Source organism: Antechinus flavipes, chromosome 2, assembly GCF_016432865.1.
Source record: "Antechinus flavipes isolate AdamAnt ecotype Samford, QLD, Australia chromosome 2, AdamAnt_v2, whole genome shotgun sequence".
Classification (NCBI taxonomy): Eukaryota; Metazoa; Chordata; class Mammalia; order Dasyuromorphia; family Dasyuridae; genus Antechinus; species Antechinus flavipes.
In genome coordinates this window covers 330,094,763-330,114,633 of record NC_067399.1, presented here as the reverse complement: position 1 = coordinate 330,114,633, position 19,871 = coordinate 330,094,763, and the positions used below count along the sequence as shown (strand labels likewise).

General features: G+C 37.5%; 1 protein-coding gene across 1 annotated transcript in view; it reads right to left on the bottom strand.

Annotated features, from left to right (window-relative positions):
* The window catches only part of LRRC9 (leucine rich repeat containing 9), a 204,756-nt gene that overhangs the window by 5,558 nt on the left and 179,327 nt on the right, over window positions 1-19,871 (bottom strand). Inside the window, exons 29-30 of the mRNA XM_051977780.1 lie at window positions 7,285-7,425; window positions 2,241-2,412 (exon numbers count right to left, since the gene is read on the bottom strand). Coding sequence (XP_051833740.1) covers window positions 2,241-2,412; window positions 7,285-7,425 — 313 coding nt within the window. The remainder of the gene's footprint in view (window positions 1-2,240; window positions 2,413-7,284; window positions 7,426-19,871) is intronic.

Here is a 19,871-nt window from a genome sequence, read left to right as displayed (position 1 = left end):
CTGGTGCCAACTTGTATTTCTGATTTCAAACTAAAATAAGAAAGTAATATAATCCTCGGGTTGGAAAGGTCTTCAGAGGCCACTTCCTCCAATGTGTACCTGACTAAGAATCTCCTCAACAATTCACCTGGCAAAGGTCCATTCAGCCTCTGCATGAAGATTTCTGGAGAGGGAGGGGGCAGAACCTCCTCAGCCAGTCTATTCCATTTTTTAAAGGAATTTTTTCTTTTCTTGATCTGAAATCTGTCTGCCCATTTCTCTTGTTCTGCTCTCTGGAGTCAAGTGGAACAAGTCTAAACCTTTTCCCTTGATACAGGATTTAAAACATATGCAGACAGTTTTCAGGGCTTGACCGATAGCTTTTCTTTTCCAGTCCAAACACCTCCATTTCCTTCAAATGATCCTCATCCAGCACCATCTAAAAATGGAGTGACCAGAACTGAACACAATATTTGAGATCTAATCTTTACAGAGTAGGATTCAATAGGACTGTCACCTGGATACTATGCTTCTCTCAATGAATCCTCAAATTATTCTAATATTTTTTCATCGTCATGTCACATACTTTTGATTCATATTGAGCTTGTAGTCCAATCAAAATGCAAGTTTTTTTTTTTTCAGACAAATTTCTATCTGGCCATAAAGACCCCATCTTGTACTTGTGAAGTTGAGCTTAAACTTAGTTTCAGTAGATTTGGTTTAGATACTAACTATTGCCTTTGACCCACTAGTCAGGACATCTCTGTTCATTAACTTTGCCTTTCACAAAGTCACAAACTTCTGGCCTCTAATAGGAAACACTCAGTTCTCATCCTTTTAAATCTTTTCTTCCCAGCAAAGGAGTCTTCAGCTTATACCATGGAAGGCATTAGCCCCCTCCAAAATTGGATAATACAAAGACATGAATTAAGAAATCACAAATCATGTAAACTCAAATTGTGAACAAATGTGCTGTTCTCACATTCAAATATTTTATTAGAATTCCAAACACAAGTTTTCAAATGGATCACAGAATTATAGTTTTAGAGAGGTAAAGCTGGAAAGAGATCTCAGAAATTATTGAGTTTAATTCTCTCATTTTAAAGATGAGGAAACTGAGACTCAGGTGAAGGGAGGGACTTGCCTAAGCTCACAGTGGGAGGAATCAGAGTCAGGATTTGAATGTTCATCTGTCACTTCAAAGATATGAATGTTCCTCCCAGGAATGCAGAGCAGAACTCATCCATACTTCTCCATCCCATGTAATCCATCTATTTCTTCCCATAAGTTTGCCACAGGGGATTGATTCAATCAATGAACTGGGGGTCTTCCATTCATTCTCCTGATGTCATGAAAATACCGGTGGGGTGCATGGGCTGTCCACTTGTCATCTTTCACTCTTGCTATATGACCAGTCAATATTTTCTTCCCAATCATGTATTTCTTTGATGATAATCCTTATTCTGGCTCTTCATTATAATTTCTTAATTATTAAGTTCTGTAGACTATTCATTACCCTTCCATGAGTCTTTCCATGGCCTTCTGAGTGATTCGTATTTTTAATTCTTTGGAGGCTACAGTATTCTGTGACTCATCCATACAATACTATCAGTAGAACCTTTGTTTCTGGGTGAAGTTTAAGGGTCATTAAAGGGGTTATGGTTTCCAGAGACAATACAGCCTATTCTCTTCCCCCTGTTTAATTCTAGGACCAACTCATCCATGTGCAGTATCTGTCCAAGGTATATATTCATTCAAATGCATATCATAGTTTAGACAATAGACATTCTTGATCCACTTGATTTTTCTTGTGTAGTGTGGCCAAACTCTTTTGAGTGGCTGTGACTCTCATCTAGGATGCTCTGTAATAATCCAGGGCTTGATAATTAATCAGCACAATGTCATCAGTAAACTGGAACCTCTGAAAGACCTTATTATCTATAGGGGATCCTTCTTCAACTTGGATTCTCAACTGTATTTCCCCTATAACAGTGATGAATACTCTCAGAAGCATAGATCTCCTTTTTTTTTTTTTTTTTCATGTCTGATTATCAGTAATAAAAGGGTTCTTGGACAAAATTATCTCTCGTTTCCATCTTTCATGGTATCTTGCACAAATACAACAAATTTCAGAATCTTCCAATTCAAATTGCCCATACAAAACTTGATCAAATATAAAACGTTCAGTAGTGGAAAGTACTAAGTACCTTTAAGAAGTGGAAGTGAGATTTTTAAAAAATGAAGTGTTTCATTACACTCACCCTTATTACATTCACTGGGTAAAATAACTTCATTTACAGGAGTAAATGTGAAGTCAGATCCGAAGTAATGGTTAATTCCTTCATGCAGAATTACATTTGTTATCTTTATGGGAGGAGCTTTCGCTTGGCCATATTGTCCACAGTCCACTGGAGAACTGGCAACAGGAACAAACTACATAATAAAATGAAACAATTAAAAATGCCTCATCTCCCATGCTCTGGTTAACAGATTTAGTTCTGCCTACAAACCTATATAATAGGTATTTCTGACCCCAGACCTTTAGAGAGGTATTTGTATTTGGGCAGGCTGAGCTTAGGTGACAATTTCCAACTTCTTTCATATCTCACAAGCATTATTACAGACTTTACTTTCTAACCAGTCCTATAAAAATACACATTTTCTGAGATTGATCATCCCTAGATTTCCATCACCATAGTGAAATAGAAAAGTGAAATAATATGTAGGCTGTGAAATTTCTTCTGAAATATAAAAAACATAAAAACATGTTCATTTTAAAAAAATTTAATTTCTACCTTTCTCATGGCTTCATATGGTCTTAAAAACTAAAGTAAATTGCAGATGACAAACTTAAAAAAATTTTCTGTTTGTCATATGAATGACCAAAATAGATAAAAGTTCAATTCTATTATAAGGAACAAGATAAAAACAACCTTTATCTTCTCTGCTTATATTTTAAAGTCCTTTACTCCAAATTGACTCCAAACTACTTCTCTGATTCATAATCCCCCTTCCTTGCTATAGCTTAATCAAAATGGCAATCTTGCTCTTCCTCAAATATGATACATCATATCTCATCTCTTGGCCTTCATATTGGCTGTTCCCCACACCTGGATTTAAGTCCCACTTCATTTCTGTCTCTTAGAATTTCTTGTTTTCTTGAAAATAGCTCAACACCTTTTTTGGTATATCTGAATATAGTATAAGATTTTGTTCTGGGCCTTCTGTATCTATTTTGTTGATTTCTAGTGCTATAGGTTTAATTATCTCTATACAGAAAATTCCCAAATCTACATATCCAGCCTTGATCTTTGTTCTGAATTTTAATTTACTGACTATTTCAAACTAGAAGTCCTACAAGTACCTCAAATTTAACACATCTAAAACTTAACTCATAATCCTGCCATTCTGTTCTCCCCCCTTGAAAATTTTCAGTTATTTACTTTTCCAAAGTTCCATACTACTTTGGGAGAAAATTCATCCTTCCAGTCACCTAAGTTCACAATTTTCGTATTTTGTTTGACTCCTTATTCTCTATTACTCCCACATGTCTAGTGACCAAATCTTATTTTTACCTTCACAATATCTTTCATATACATTCCCTTCCATCACTTCCCCAACTAGTTCTTCCTCTATTGTCTTGCCTCTCCATTTCCCTTCCTTCCCCAATAGTTGCAAAAGTTGGTACATTTGACCATATCACTTCCCAAATGCAATCAATTCTATTGAATCTATGTTACCCGCAGGATTAGTCTTCTCTGTTAAGCTTTTAATTACTTTTCTTCCTCTTTCTGTATTTTTAAGTGCAGTCAATTTGGCATGCTTTCTGTTCCTCAAATACTACCTCTCCTCTTCCTGCCTTTGTCCTCTATTCACTTTTACTTCTTGGAGTTCTGTTTTCTTCCAAACTCTGGTCCAGGTATGAAGCCTTTTCTGAACCTTCATCCTCCCCCTCTCCTCAAGATGCTTGTGCTATTCCATTTAGCTAGTAGATATTTTACATATATTTATCTCTCCCTTTAGAATATAAGCTCCTTCAGGGCAAGGGCTGATTATTTCATTTTTGTCTTTTTATCTCCAGTATCTAGCACAGTATCTAAGCAGTAGATACTTAATAAGTGCCTGCTTTTTTTGGACTTTAGAAGAACCCAGGTTTCTATTAAAGATAAAACTTTATCTTGCCTCTTTTGATTCATTAAACTGACAAAGAGTTGGACTTGATTGTAACAAAAGAACAACAACAAACATATTGCAGATGCAAAACAAAACAAGTATTTAGAAGGGAGAAAATAAAAGGAAAATTTGAGTTTTAACCACATGTGTAATGGCAAAAAAAATTTATCCTTGTGGACAATTTTCTGGAGAATTCTTATATAATTGGCAAGTTACCATGACTGCCTGGTTCTACCTTCCTGTGGCCTAACTGATGATCTTGGCTTTGGACAACGATCCAAACTTTTGTGTAACTTTTTTTGACTCTGCTTTTTAGTTGTCCAAGTGATATTTCTGATTCTAACTCTGACTTTGCACTTTCAGAACTTACCCCATAGGTTTTTTTCTTTTTCTGTAGACTCCCTTGTATGGAGGGGCAAGTTTATTTATGGTATACTGCTCATTTTTATACAAACCCTAAGGTTTACAACAAAATACCCTGAGAACCAAGGAATCTAGGTATTATCTCATTATCTCTAATATAAAAATAAGGAATTGGAGGCAGAAAAAAGGTAAATGGCTTGCCTAACATTACTTAGCTAGCATATGGTAGAGCTGAGATTTGAAAGAAGGCCTTTTCACACCAAATCCAGGGCCAAGCACTTTCCTGCCCTAGATTAACTGCATTTCTCATGTTTCCCAGATGTAGTGTGGTAGGGTGCTCAGGAATTTCTTATTGATTCTTGTTGCTTATGATTTCTTAGTCTATTGCTGGAACATAAAAACTTGAAAAACTGAAGTAGTTTCCCCACATAGTACTGAATATAGACTTATAGAAATTTCATGCTATGGGGTCATGATAAAGGGGACTAGAATTCATAAGCTAAAATGATATTCTTAGTAGAACTTTCTCTGAATGATTCATCACTGCATGGATAATAAAGAGGAATTATTTTTTTTAAAAAGAGAGGAAAATGAAAATTTCCCAGCAAGTCTTATTCTAGGATGCTTTCACTGTTCCTTTCCCCCAAACACTTTTATTTATTTATTTTTTACCATTCTTAAACACAGTCCTTATTTGAGTCAAGCAAGTCTGCTTGCTTTTTCTTATATGTGATTTGTTTGTTTTCTTCTCCTGTCCTCTTCACATAAGCTTCATCCACAAAGGGTGTCTCAATATTTCCATTTCAGGAGGGAGCTCAGTTCAGAACATTTTATTTCTCACTTGACTGCACTATGTTGGGATTTTCTAATTTTTCCACTGTGAAGATGCCAGGCACCTTCTTACCTTCCTTTGATTTTCAGTTTTCTCTTGTGTACCTTTCTTCATTACATTGTTAGTTTCTTGAGGGCAGGAATTGTCTTGTTATTTTTGTGTTTATATACCTAGTGCTTATAACAGTGTTTAACACTTAGTATGTACTTAAATGTTTACTGATTGACTCTCTCTTCAATCCTCTCCTCAATACTTATGAAGTGATTTTGCACTGTTAATTTGGTAACACACTTGTTTATATGTTGCTTTATAAAGGAGCTAAAGCTTTTTCATGATTGTAAGTTATGTTAAGGGCATTGACTATGTCTTTGTGTGTGTGTGTGTGTGTGTATGTGTGTAGATATCAAGAAAGATTGCTATATCACTAAATTTATTTTAGCATGAGATAGCCCTTCATTTATATATGTAAGTACATATGAATTAGTATATTTCTAAATGATAATTTATTATATTTATTATATAAATAATAATTTATAAGTGATCTTCAGTATAAGTAGATTGTGGTGGTGATTTACAAATTTAGTATATATGTATATTTTGCATATACATGGACTTTTGGATATATTTGAAAACTAATTCGCTTTTGATTTAAAAATTAAACAATGCATCTTTTTAGGATAGGTCTAGAATTATTAAATCATTCATGCAGTCACATCTGGTAAGTAAACTGCCTCTATCATTGCCTACTAGCAACTGCTCTGCAACTTGTAGAATTAAATTTCTCCTGTGTTATGGAGAGATTTTAAGTGGCTGGGATCACACTGCTAGAATGAGTTAGGAGTAGGACTTGAACCCAGTTATTCTTGACTATAAGATCAGTTCTCTATCATCTAAGACCAGTTCTCCAACAACTACTTCATGATGTCTATTAAATATGTATCATACTATAGATTATATTTCTTAAAAAATTAACCAGTATCTGCCTATCAATAAATATGTAAGATCAAGTCCAAATCCTTGGCAAAAAGACCTAATAATCATTTTCAGTTTAAAGTATTTAGAAATACAAAGAAGAGGCTACAGATAAAATAAATGATTACAATTTAACTTCTTTAAGATATTAACATAAAATATCAAAGGTAAAGTTTTAAATTCTAGCCTACTAAGCAAAATTCTGCAGAAACATTGCTGTCAACTCATTAGCTCCAGAATTATCTTGTTCCCTGCAGAGTCTTGAACTTTAGTGTCCCCTGAAGAACAAGGTTGTTTGAATGACTACTATATAAAGTATATGTAAACTATACTAAGTATAACTAAGTGGAATATTTTAATTTTCATAAAAAATCATAGTTATTATACTTAGATATCCTCTTAAAGGTAGAATTAAGACATAAATTCATTAATAGTTCATACCTCTGTATGTAATTCTCCTCTTTGTATCTTGAATGGTGATAAAAGTGCATCATCTTTGATGTGAAAGAAATCTTAACTACCCCTTCCCCAACATGCACATTATCTATATTCCAGTTGTCAGTAGGGGTTGAGTGGGGAAACAATTCCTAAGGTGTGCTTGCTCTATGGCTCTTTTCCTGCCTATTCTACATCCCCTTTATCAGCTAAAGAGACATGCCAAATTGTCATAGAACTTTTTCTCCTGCCACAGAATGGGAAAAGAAGAATCATTTATTTCTTCTTATGATCACTTTTCATAGGTAGCACACAAAAGTAAATGACTTAAGCTAAAATTAAACCACCTGTCACCAGAAATGATCTTTGATAGTCAATAACTAAACAAATGCTAAAAGCTCTTTTTAAACTTAAGTAGAACATTTATAAAGAAAGGTAGTGTTAGTATTATAGTATCTATTTGATTAGCATTTTTCAAACTTTCATTTTTAATGATTTATATTTTAAAAATTAAAAATAACAATCATTACTGAATTTTTCTTTGATTGGGGTTCTGCGAAGTGAAATTCAGCTCTTGCTCTGTCATCATAATTTATGGTTATTCCATCTAACATCTGTAAGTTAGGTAATCGATATATCAACATATGACGATGAGTAATTTTATGAGAAATCTGAGGAAAGATAAAATGACAAAATACCATTTAAATCACTTTCAGTTTAAAGTTAATCATATAAATGTATGACTATGTATACATATATTGGATTTAACATATATTTTTACATATTTAATATGTATTGGGCTACCTGCCATCTAGGGGAGGGGATGGAGGGAAGGAGGGGAAAATTTGGAACAAAAAGTTTTGCAATGGTCAATGTTGAAAAATTACCCACGCATATGAGTTTTGTAAATAAAAAGCTTTGATAAAAAAAATTTAGTCCTAAGAAAATTTATCATAGGCATTACAAATGAAAACTAATGTTTTTTTCCACTAGTTAATGATAGAAACTTATTAAAGATTTATTGAATAGGTTAATTTTTAGATCAATTTCCAAAACTCATTTATGGTATGAAAAAATTAATTTCTGAAAAAAGTTAAAAAGGCTAAAATTTAGAGTTCTGGGCTCTCTTGAAAACATTTAATTTTAGCAACTTTATATCAATTTGCTGTAACCTACTCTTCTCTCTTACCTTGCTTGAACTCTTTTCATTTGGCTTGGGGAGCACCTCATGGGGTTGACAAGAAATGAGGGAAAAATGAAAGAATTTTCAAGGAGGAGGATGTGCTGTGCTCAAAGGCTAAAGGACAAGGCAATAATGATGGTCTTTTCCTGAAATAGGATAAGCTAAGCTCAGCAGCAATCACAGGTATTTGTCAAAAACTGGACAGTGAGACTATCAAATCTTTTCAAAGAGCTGAGGGACAGAAGAACCGCTAACTCTCCAATAATTGCTTTAATTAAACACATATCCCAGTAAAACTATGCACAAATGGCCACGGGTGAATGTGGTATTCTTTGATCCCCTATGCACTCTGGAATATCTGTTAAATGGGGAACAAATTTGCTTTTCTGTTCAACCTTTTCCTTTCTCACTTTCAGTCTCATAGCTCTCACTGAGATTTGGCTTCCTCTGATGACAGCTTCCCTCACTGTTCTTTCTAGCACTGGTTGTACTTTCTATTTAACTAGTTGAGTAGGGAAGTTGGAATATTCCTTTCTCAGCATGAAGACTCAGACTTCCCCTAACACCCAGCAGCCACTAGTAGGTTGCTTCCATACCAAGTACTCCCTCCAAACACCTTAAGTTTCTCAACCCACTGATTTCCCTTGACTATTCTGCCCTATTTCAGTCTCACAAAAGACGGTCATATCTTTTGTTTTGTCATTGTCTACAAATGCATCACCTCCCCTGAGCTCTGAAATTTCCTTATTTGATTATAACCTACTGAATTTCTATTTCTCTTTTTGCCTTTCAATACTAATACCTTCAAATATCTGGTTTTTACCCCTACATGACCTCCAATTTCTTCACTCCCTCAGTTATCTATCAGGTCATTACCCTTATGATAGCTATATTTTCCTTTCCTCATCTTGACCTCTTGATGAATCAATTAAGTTATATGCTTTCCTCTTGAGTCCCTTCACCTTTTTCATATTACTGATTATGCCCTGCCAAGACTTCGTCTTGGATCACTCCTACCATGGATGACTCTGCTCCTATAAAAGTGCTAATAGAAAAAGGTGGAGAAAAATCGCACAATTATTCTAGGTCCTCTACTGTTGCACAATCTCAACTGATTTCCCACTACTGTTAGGCAATGCTTCTATGCCTTCTTAATTATCTCACTATCCCACTCAATGCAGCCTTTCTTCTAAAGTTTTTTATCTGTCCTCAAGTATTCCATTTCCTCACCCTCTCAGTTGAGAATCTTGCCTCATATTTTACTGAAAAAAAGCCATTCACTGGGAGCTCTCACTTCTTCTTTTTTAAATTATAGCTTTTTATTTACAAGTTTTTGGCATTGACAAGTGCAAAACCTTTTGTTCCAATTTTTATCCTACTTTCCCCCACCCCTGTCCCCCAAATGACAGGTAGATCAATGCATGTTAAATATGTTAAAGTATATGTTAAATACAATATATGTATACATTTTGCTGTACAAGAAGAATTGGACTTTGAAGTAATTACAATTAACCTGTGAAGGAAATAAAAAATACAGGCAGACAAAAACAGAGGGATTGGGAACTTTATGTAGTGGTTCACACTCATTTTCCAGAATTCTTTCACTGGGTGTAGCCGGGTCTATTTATTATTGAACAAATGGAACTGATTTGGTCCATCTCATTGTTGAAGAGGGCCACGTCTATCAGAATTGATCATCATATAGTACTGTTGTTGAAGTATATAATGATCTCCTGGTCCTGCTCATTTCACTCAGCATCAGTTCATGTAAGTCTCTCCTTCTGAAATCATCCTGCTGGTCATTTCTTACAGAACAATACTATTCCATAACATTTAGATACCACTATTTATTCAGCCATTCTCCAGTTGATGGGCATGCACTCAGTTTCCAGTTTCTGGCCACTACAAAGAGGGCTGCCACAAACATTCGTGCACATACAGGTCCCTTTCCCTTTTTTAAAATCTCTTTGGGATATAAACCCAGTAGTAACACTGCTGGATCAAAGTTTGATAACTTTTTGGAGCTCTCACTTCTGATCTCCTTCTCACTTCAATATATCCAGATACCTTCTGCCACTGTCTCTTTCTTCATCTGTTTCATGTGGAAGTAGCAGCCTTCCTTTTTGTTAAGGCAAACCCTATACAGGTGATCTCATTCCATGTGTCTCCTCTATCAAACTGTCCTCTCTGTCAACCACATTTTCTCATTTTCAATTTCTTCCTGTCTAATGGCTGCTTCCCTACTGCTTATAAACATGCTCACATCTCTCCTATCCTCAAAAACCCCTCATTTGATCTTTCCATCACTCTTAATGGTTGTCTCATTTTTCCTGACTTTTTGTGGCTTACCTCTATAAGAAAGGTTATCTTAATTACTTCCACATTCTCTTCTTTTACACTCTTTACCTTTCTACAATCTGAGATCTCACCCTCTTTCTACCAAAACTGCTTTCTCCAAAGTTACCAATGATCTCTTAATTGTCAAATCGAATAGTCTTTAAGACTCACCTTTCTTGATCTCTCTGTAGCCCTTGACCCTGTTGATCACCACCTTCTCCCTGGTATATTTTTCTTTATACATATATTTTTGGGACACTACTCTCTTCTGGTTCTTTTCCTATATAACTGACCATTCTCCCTCAGTCTCCTTCACTGAATTTTCATCCATGTCAACCTTTTTAACCATGGCTGTCCCATAAGAGCTTCTTCTCATTCCCATTTCTCCTCACTTACTGGTCCATTCCATCTCAACTACACACAGAGATGATCATACCATTATCTTGCCATTACTAACAAGTATTTTCATGTTTTATGCACTGAAATATCATTCCATCTTTTCCCCTGCCTTACAATCTGTAACTCCATTCTTAGTCCTCATTGTGACTTCTAGTCCCTCTATCCCTCAGATGTTTCTAGTTGCATTCTTCTCAATGCCCTATCTTGACTCCTTGATGCACTAGTTTAACTTGTTACTATCCCTTTCCCTCAAGCTCTTTGCCTTTTCATCCAATGCTCCATACCTTGTCAAGTTCCCAGCCTTGTATTACTGCTACCACACTAGAATTTTCTTTCTGTGCTTGCTTCTAGTTTTCCCTGTTAACATCTTGTTTCCCTGTTGTTGTATGCCCGTTCCCTCCCAGTTCAGAATAAGATTTTCTTTAAGGATGGCATTTTTTGCATTTTCAGAGCTCAGCACAATTCTTGGCATAAAGTGTAATGGGCTGAGGCTTGAGTTGATGTACTGAGGTCCCAAGCACGTGAGGCTAAATAGTTGGACCATACTTTATTAATTATTAATATATTTGGTTGGAGAAAGAATGGCCCTCGCCCACTCTTTGTGCAAGTGCTGATGTGTTGTATAGGAAATGGCGTTTTTGGTGGGTGGAGGCAGGGGAATGGAAAGGGAAGTGGAAGGAGAGACTGCTCGCTGGCGTCTTGACACAGCTGCTCGCATCACAAGGTCCCGTCATCTCCAATCTCCCTCTGCTAGCTGGCTTCCTGTCGCAGCTGCCTATATTGCTATCACAATCCTTCTTGCCCATATTGCTATCACAATCCCCCCTCACCTCTACTGAGAATAAAGATAGAAGATTTTTCCCTTAACCTGAATTCCTGACTCCGGCTGATTTTAAATACGCGGTCATCACATTTGGCACCCAAGTGTGAGAACCAAGGACCCTACTTTCACTGAAGAAGTCTCCAGTGACCAGGAACTTAGGTGAGTATAAGACAAACAGGGAACTTATTTTCTTAAAGACTAAATTAGTAACCTTTTTTGGCTGAAATGGGACAGATCCTAGCTAAAGATTCTCCATCCCCCACCCCAATCCTCCCCATCCCCAGCCCCACTCAAGAGTGGCGCTATAGAAAGCCTTCTAAAGCTGATAGAAGATCAAGGGTTACTTATAACTTGGGAACAGACAGCTAGACTTCTTGGTACATTAAAACGCACCTCCCCTTGATTCTTAGAGGAAGAGCAAATCCCTCCAGATAATTGGACTTTGATTGGGCAACAGCTCTCCACATATTACAATGCAAATGGTCCTCATTCAATTTCCATCCAGGCATTCTATTTATACCATATAATACAGTTGGCCTTAAGAAACCGTCTAAGCTCTAGAAGAAAAGGAAAAGGCTCTAGGAATAGCCAAAAGGGGAAGCCTGAGATAAAGGAGGAAGACAAAGAACAGATTAATGACCATATCCCTACAGGGCATGGAGATTTAAGTGAGGCTCAAGGGTGTGGTGAATCTGAGGCAGCTTCAGCCCCACCTAAGGAGCAGGTAATTGACTCCCCTCCAGGGGTGGGCAGTGACAGCACCAGCACCTCAATATTATCTAATGCTGAGTGAAAATTAAAAGACAGTTGAGATGAAGTTTTATGTACTTTAAATTAGTGTTCCACTCATGTTCTACCAGGATTTCATGGTGATTTAACTGGTCATTCCTTTTTATGCTCTCCCTATTCCCCATCATGAAACTTCTTAGTAAGGGATGTTCATTGTAACTTGAGGGACCCAAGGAGTGTAAATGAGTTAGGACAAACTCTAAAATTTTGAGAAACCAGAAACCAAAGGCTTGAAATAATTTGTTACCTTCATCCTCCCTTCAGAGATAAATTCCCTACAAATTGTTGATGTTCTATGTCTTGGGCATTAGTTTCCCATCCACTTTGGGTCTCTAGAGTGGCTTGTGGCTTTTCCAAATGGTTTTTGTCAGATAATTGCAACCCTTGGCCACTTAATCTATACTGGAAGATTTCACATTTATGTGGCCTATTTTAGTTTTAACATAGATTTGGTGCTATAAGTACTCTGTCTAATATATTTATCCAGAATAACTAGTAACTACTAACTCTCATTTATTCACTTAGGCAAATAAAATTTGATCCCTGATAAAATCTTGATAGCCTTAAAATATCAATTAGTGTGGCTTGCCTTAATTTACTTTCTTCAAGACAAGAGTCAAGGACCTTTATTTCTGGAAGTTTCTGACTTCTCTGGTTTGACAAGAAAATAGAAAATTTCCTGTTGAAACAATTGAGAGTGCTACTAATACTAATTTAATTCATAGAACTACCCTTTTAGATTGCTATTTTTAGAGGGTCTTTAAAAAATTATTAAAATTAGTCTTAGAGATTGAGGCATACTTGACTTGAGCTTAGCTCTTGGAATTATAAATAAATACAGTAAGCAATTTATTGAATAATGAATAATATTGAATAATGTGATGTCAATCAATATCCATAAGAATCCAGACAATTGCAATCATGCAATCAGCATCCAGCGCGCATCCTTTGACTAGATTGCAAAAGGGACTAATTAAGGCCAAAGTGGAAGGGAGAAATGTATTGGAATTTCAACACCACATTTTTCCTGTAATTCAACAGCTTAATTCTTCAGGTCAAGAAAGTAGAAAATATGCTCCTTTTGATATAGAAATCCTCAAAGACCTGAAAAAGGCTTGCACTCTTTATGGTGCTATATCAGCTTATGTTAAGATGTTATTACAGAATTTGGCTTTTGAAATCTTGACCCCTAATGACTGGAAATCTATAGCAAGGATTTGCCTAGAACCTGGACAGAACTACTTGTGACTTTCTGAATATAGTGAGCTCTGTAGGATGCAAGCCCAACAAAATAGTCAAAATGGAGTTCATGCTGCAATCACCTGTGACCTACTAACAGGTGTAGGTCCTTATTCAGAAGTCACAGTACAGATTAATTATTCTATAGCAGCATATGAGCAAATTGCTGCTAATGCTATCAAAGTGTGGGCTTCTCTCCACAATAAAGATGACAAGGGTGGGGTCTTCACAAAAGTAACACAAGGGCCAAATGAACTCTTTGCTGACTTTGTGGGATGTTTGCAGACAGCTATCACAAGAACAAATAGAGAAAATGCAATAACAGACATTTTGATAAGGCGACTTGCTAAGGAAAATGCTAATGAGATTTACAGAAGAATTATACTAGGACTGCACAAGGATGCTCCTTTAGAGGAGCTCATAAGACGCTGTGCCACAGTGGGCACAAATGCCTTTTATAACCAGGCTATAATGCAGACTTCCCAAAATCCAAACATAGGAAGACAGAGTCCCTCCTGGCAAGAAACTTCCAGAGAAACTCATAGATGCTTTCAGTGTGGAAAAATAGGGCATCTGAAAGCTCAATGTTGGTATAGAGATAGAATGGGAAAACAGGGTGGGAGAACAAGACCCAATACCCCATGTCCAAAATGCAACAGAGGCTTCCATTGGGCCTCAGAATGTAGACAGATTCAGGGAAATGGGATGAGGGGCCCATCCCCAGGGCCCAAGGCAAAAAAACCTTGGGGCATGATGGCAGCCAATGGTGCACCCAGAGAGTGCCTACAAGTTCTGTACCCAGATATGTCCAATCAGCCAGAAAGCCATATGATGGGAGAAGGGGATTATACAGTCAACCAGCCGGGAAGCAACCTGATGGCAGAAAGGAATTACAATTAGGGAGAATAGAGCTGTATGCAGCTGGGACAACTGAGATACCCCCTGGAGAGGTGAAATCTGTTCCTCTCCAGCCTATGGATCTCTTACCTCCAGGCACAGTAGGCTTGACCATTTCACCTCCTTTTTATACGTACAAAACAGTGTCCATCCACACACTGATGTGGGAAACTGGGGAATCTGTAGATAATATCCCAGTCACTAATACAGGTATACAATGTGTGACTTATCACCCAGGAGAAGTAGTAGCATCAGGTTTACTCATACAGAATCCTAATAAGCAACCTGGTGATAGTCACACAGATTCTGACTCCAGACCACAAAATCCAGGAATATACTGGACAGCAGCTGTAACAGCTGACCGACTTATGCTCACAATCTATATAAATGGTCTACCATTGGAAGGATTGGTAGACACAGGTGCAGATCATACAGTCATTAGAGGTGCCAATTGGCCGTCACTGGCCAAAGATTAAAGCAGACACCTACATGTCTGGAGCAGGAGAATCAATAGCAGCTGAAGTTAGTGCTGCCCCTACGAGATGGACTTTTGAAGGCAAAACAGGAGTTTTTACTCCTTTTATAGTTGAAAAAAATACCCATCAATCTGTGGGGAAGAGACATTTTATAGCAATTAGGGTTAAAAATGAGTACTTCGGATTTTTAAGCAGGGCTGCTGTTGAAGACCTGCCAACACTTTCACCTGTTGCTATCCAATGGAAAACTGATACACCAGTGTGGATAGAACAGTGGCCCTTAGGTAGCGATAAAATTCAGGCCTTATTAGATATAGTATAGGAGCAGCTTGAACAAGAGCATTTACAACCTTCTCTAAGTCCTTGGAATTCCCCTGTGTTCGTTGTAAAAAAGAAATCTGGAAAATGGAGGATGCTCACTGATTTAAGAAAAGTGAATGAACAGATGGAAACTATGGGAATTCTTCAGCCTGGACTTCCATCTCCTACTTAATTGCCTAGAGAATGGCCTCTTTGGGTCATAGATATTAAGGATTGTTTCTATTCTATCCCTCTGGATAAGGAAGATATGAAAAGATTTGCCTTTTCAGTGCCCAGCGTTAACTTAGCTGAGCCTTATAAAAGAGATGAATGGACAGTTTTGCCACAGGGAATGAAAAACAGCCCCACTATGTGTCAAATGTACGTTGCTGCTGCTCTTGCTCTAATAAGAAAAGTATTTCCAAAAGTTATGCTATTACATTATATGGATGATATATTGGGATGTGCACCTGAGGAACAAATGCTAGAAGCATGTCTACAAAAGACCATAGAAACATTAAGATACTACAAATCGTATATAGCTGAAGAAAAAATTCAAAGACATGCTCCTTTTCAATATTTAGGATATGAAGTATACCCTAAGGGGCTTACAGTACAAAAACTGTCCTTAAGAACAGAGAAGCTAAACACCTTAAATGATTTTCAGAAATTGATAGGAGATAGCCAATGGATGCGACCAGTGTTAGGCTTGACTACCTATCAGTTACAACCATTATATGACATTTTAAGGGGAGACAGTACTTTAAATTCACCATGCCAGCTTACAAAAGAAGCTCAAGAGGCTTTGAGAAAAGTTGGACTGGCTTTATCCAATGTGGTTGAAAGAGTCACTCAAAAACCCTTGGAAATATCAATTTTTGCCACACAAGAGGCACCCACAGCAGTCCTTCATCAAGGAAACAGTGTGATAGAGTGGGTGAACCTCCCAGCACAACCAGAACAAAGCCTTACTCCTTACCCAGTGCTTGTGGCTAGAATTTTATTAAAGGCCATTAAGCGAGCAGTACAATTATCTGGGACAAGACCTCAAGATATACACCTTTTATACCAATACACAAAAAATTTTATTAGCCATGGCTCCAAATTTTACACATGGGTCTCCATTAAAGATAACCAAACTTTTACATAATTGGCCATGGATTCCTGAAGAAAAAGTTTCTAAAGTTCCTCTTAAAGGACCAACTATCTTTACAGATGCATCCAAACCTAATATTTGTTCTGTATACTCTCATGACTTAACTATAAAGAGAGTAGTCAGAACTCCTTTTCAGTCCACTCAGCAGAACGAATTATATACGATCATGCTAGCTTTCACTTATTACCCAGGAGACATAAATATAATATCTGATTCAGCCTATTCAGTAGGTGAGGTACAAAGAATTGCCACAGCCCAAATAAAATTTATAGCTTCTAATATATATCAGCTCTTTAAGGAACTTCAGGAGCAAGTGAGAAAGCATCCAGGAAAGATTTATATCTTGCATGTCCACTCACATAGTGGACTTCCAGGTCCTATTTTTGATGGGAATTCAAAGGCAGATAGCCTTTTAACTATGTTAGCCAGTACGCCTTTATTTCAGGAGGCCCAGGAATCCCATTCTAAATACCATCAGGCTGCTCGAGCTTTGCGTTTACAATTTGGGATAACAAAAGAGGAAGCTAGGAGCATAGTAAAAAGCTGTACAGCTTGCCTTCTTTTCCACGCTCCTACACTGCCTCCAGGCAAGAACCCTCGTGGTTTGAGACCCATTGAAATCTGGCAAATGGATATGACCCATTATAAATCTTTTGATCATCTGTCTTTTATCCATGTTGTAGTAGACACCTTTTCAGGATTCACTTTTGCAATACCAGCAGCAAAAGAGACAGCCTGAGTGGTCACTGAATTCCTCACACAAGCATTTGCCATTATGGGTGTGCCACAAGCAATAAAAACAGACAATGGTCCTGCATACACCTCCAAACATTTTGCACACTTTTGTGCACAGTATAAGATTTTACATACCACTGGCATACCCTTTAATCCTCATGGACAGGCAATAGTAGAGAGGAAAAAGAGACATTAAAACGCTCCTCCAAAAACAAAAGAAAGAGAGAGCCACAGGTAACCCTAGAGAACTTCTAAATCTAACCCTTTATACTATTAACTTCTTGATTTTTGACAAAGATGCACTGGTTCCGGCAGACAGATTTTATAACCCACTGGAAGAGCAGTGTCCAGTGCGAGCAGCTCCACTATTTTTAGATAATCGCCAGGTGATGTGGAGAGACCCAGAAAGTGGTGAATGGAAGGGACCAGATAGGCTAACTGCTTGGGGGAGAGGGTTTGCTTGTATCTCTACAAATGGAGAAGGAATCAGATGGGTGCCAACGAGCCATATTTGCCTTGTCCATCGCAGAGAGACGGAGCAGATCCTTGAAACGAAGGAGAAAACCCAAGAAATATCAGGTTCTGTTACTGATTGTGCTCACCATTGGAAGAGCATGGCAGTTATGGCGTTTGACTCATGGACATAGAAAATTGTTGGACTTCTAAACCCTCAGCAATCATTGGATTCTCTGAGACATGATAAGATTGTTGTAGGACTTGAAAACCCTCAGGAATCATTGGATTCTCTGGGACATAAGATTGTTGTAGGACTTGAAAACCCTCAGGAATGATTGGATTTTCTGAGAAATGATAAGACTCTTTTACAGGACTTCAAAATCTGCTGGAATCATGGGACTCCCTAACACATAAAAAGACTTTTGCAGGACTTCAAAAACTTGGGAGGATCATTGGATTCCCTAATATGTGAAGCAATGAACAGTAGATTGGTTTTGGACTATCTCTTGAATGCTGAAGAAGGTGTATGTGTGACTGCTTGAAATTTTTACATACTCTCCTTCTAGGGACTTCTGGCAATCTTTTATAACACCATATTGATTTATATTGTTTGTTATATCGTTACTTGTGTGTACAATTCATGTTTGTTATACCACATCAAGCCTGCACTGATTGTGGGGAGAGTCATCACTAATAGCCTCTGCGTTATTGCTGTGTGCGTGTGTAATACCTCCCATACTGATGGGTTTGTGCATAATAGACCTTCAGCCCAGAAACCCACTAGCAACCCCCACTTTCCTTTGGTGCTTTTCATCTCCCTTCCTGAGATGTCAGGGATGGCGTGATCACCTTCTTTTTGGTGCTTTCACCTCCCGTCCTGAGAAGTCAGGGAGGGTGTGATCACCTCCCCTTGCGGGCTCTGACCTCCCTGAGGAGTCAGGGATGGCATGACCACCTGTGTTCTAAAACAAAAGAAAGTGGGAGATGTAATGGGCTGAGGCTTGAATTGATGCACTGAGGTCCCAAGCACGTGAGGCTAAATAGTTGGACCATACTCTATTAATTATTAATATATATGCTTGGAGAAAGAATGGCCCTCCCCCACTCTTTGTGCAAGTCCTGATGTGTTGTGTAGGAAATGATGTTTTTGGTGGGTGGAGGCAAGGGAGCGGAAAGGGAAGCGGAAAGAGAGACTGCTAGCTGGCGTCTTGACACAGCTGCTCACATTGCTATTGCAACCTTCACCTCCAATCCCCCTCAGCTAGCTGGCTTCCTGTCACAGCTGCCCATATTGCTATCACAATCCCCCCTCATCTCTACTGAGAATAAAGATTGAAGATTTTTCCCTTAATCTGAATTCCAGACTCCGGCTGATTTTAAATGTGTGGTCATCACAATAAAGTACTTAGTTATTGACTTGTCTTAACTTGGAAAATTGCACTATCTGGTGGTTAAATTGTAAGCATATTGTGCTTGAAGCTATTTGAAAATAGCTTGTTCATAACAAAATATTTTCACAATGGTCACTAGACCCCCAAGGTAGCCCACAAATGCCAATTTTATCCATATATTCTATGCTTTCCTATTAATGATACTAGCCTGAGTTCTTTCTGGGTCTTGAAAGCAGTGAGCCATGTGGTAAAGGAAGTAAGAAGAGGAAAACAAGATGAGATCTCTTACTATTTCTCATATTTGTGGTTTGCAAAGACAGGGATTTTGTGTTTGGCACTCAACTGCAGTCCTTTTTACACTTTTCTCTCATGGTTGGTGCTCTCATGATATCTCATGATGTCTTAAGTACTCCCAATGAACAATTTACTCAGATCTATTCTTTATTTCTAGAAGGGATTTCCTGTTACCTATATCCCCATGCCAATGAAATGTCCTTTTCATTCACTGAAAAGAATTTTAATTGGGAGAAGCAATGTGGATGTATTAATTCAAATGACAGCCTTCTCATACACTTGAACTTTTACTTTTTTGTTTTTGGAGACAAATATGGTTAAATAATTAGCTTAAGGTTACATAGCAGTCAGTGTCTGAGGCTGGATTTGAATAGGGTCCTCCTGACTTCAGGGCTGGTGTTTTATCTACTTTGCCATCTACTTTGCCACCTAACTGCCCTGAAATACTTGAATTATTTACATTTTACAAACAGAAAACTAGAAGCATTTTTGAAAACAAAAATCATCATAATGGGTAGAATTACAGATAGTGTTAAAGATGAAGGAGAAAAAATTTGTCAGTCAAGAAAGATATTTTTGAACAGTTTTTAAAAATATATATTTTAATATAGGCAAGAAAGCTTTGACGCTCATGGTCACTTC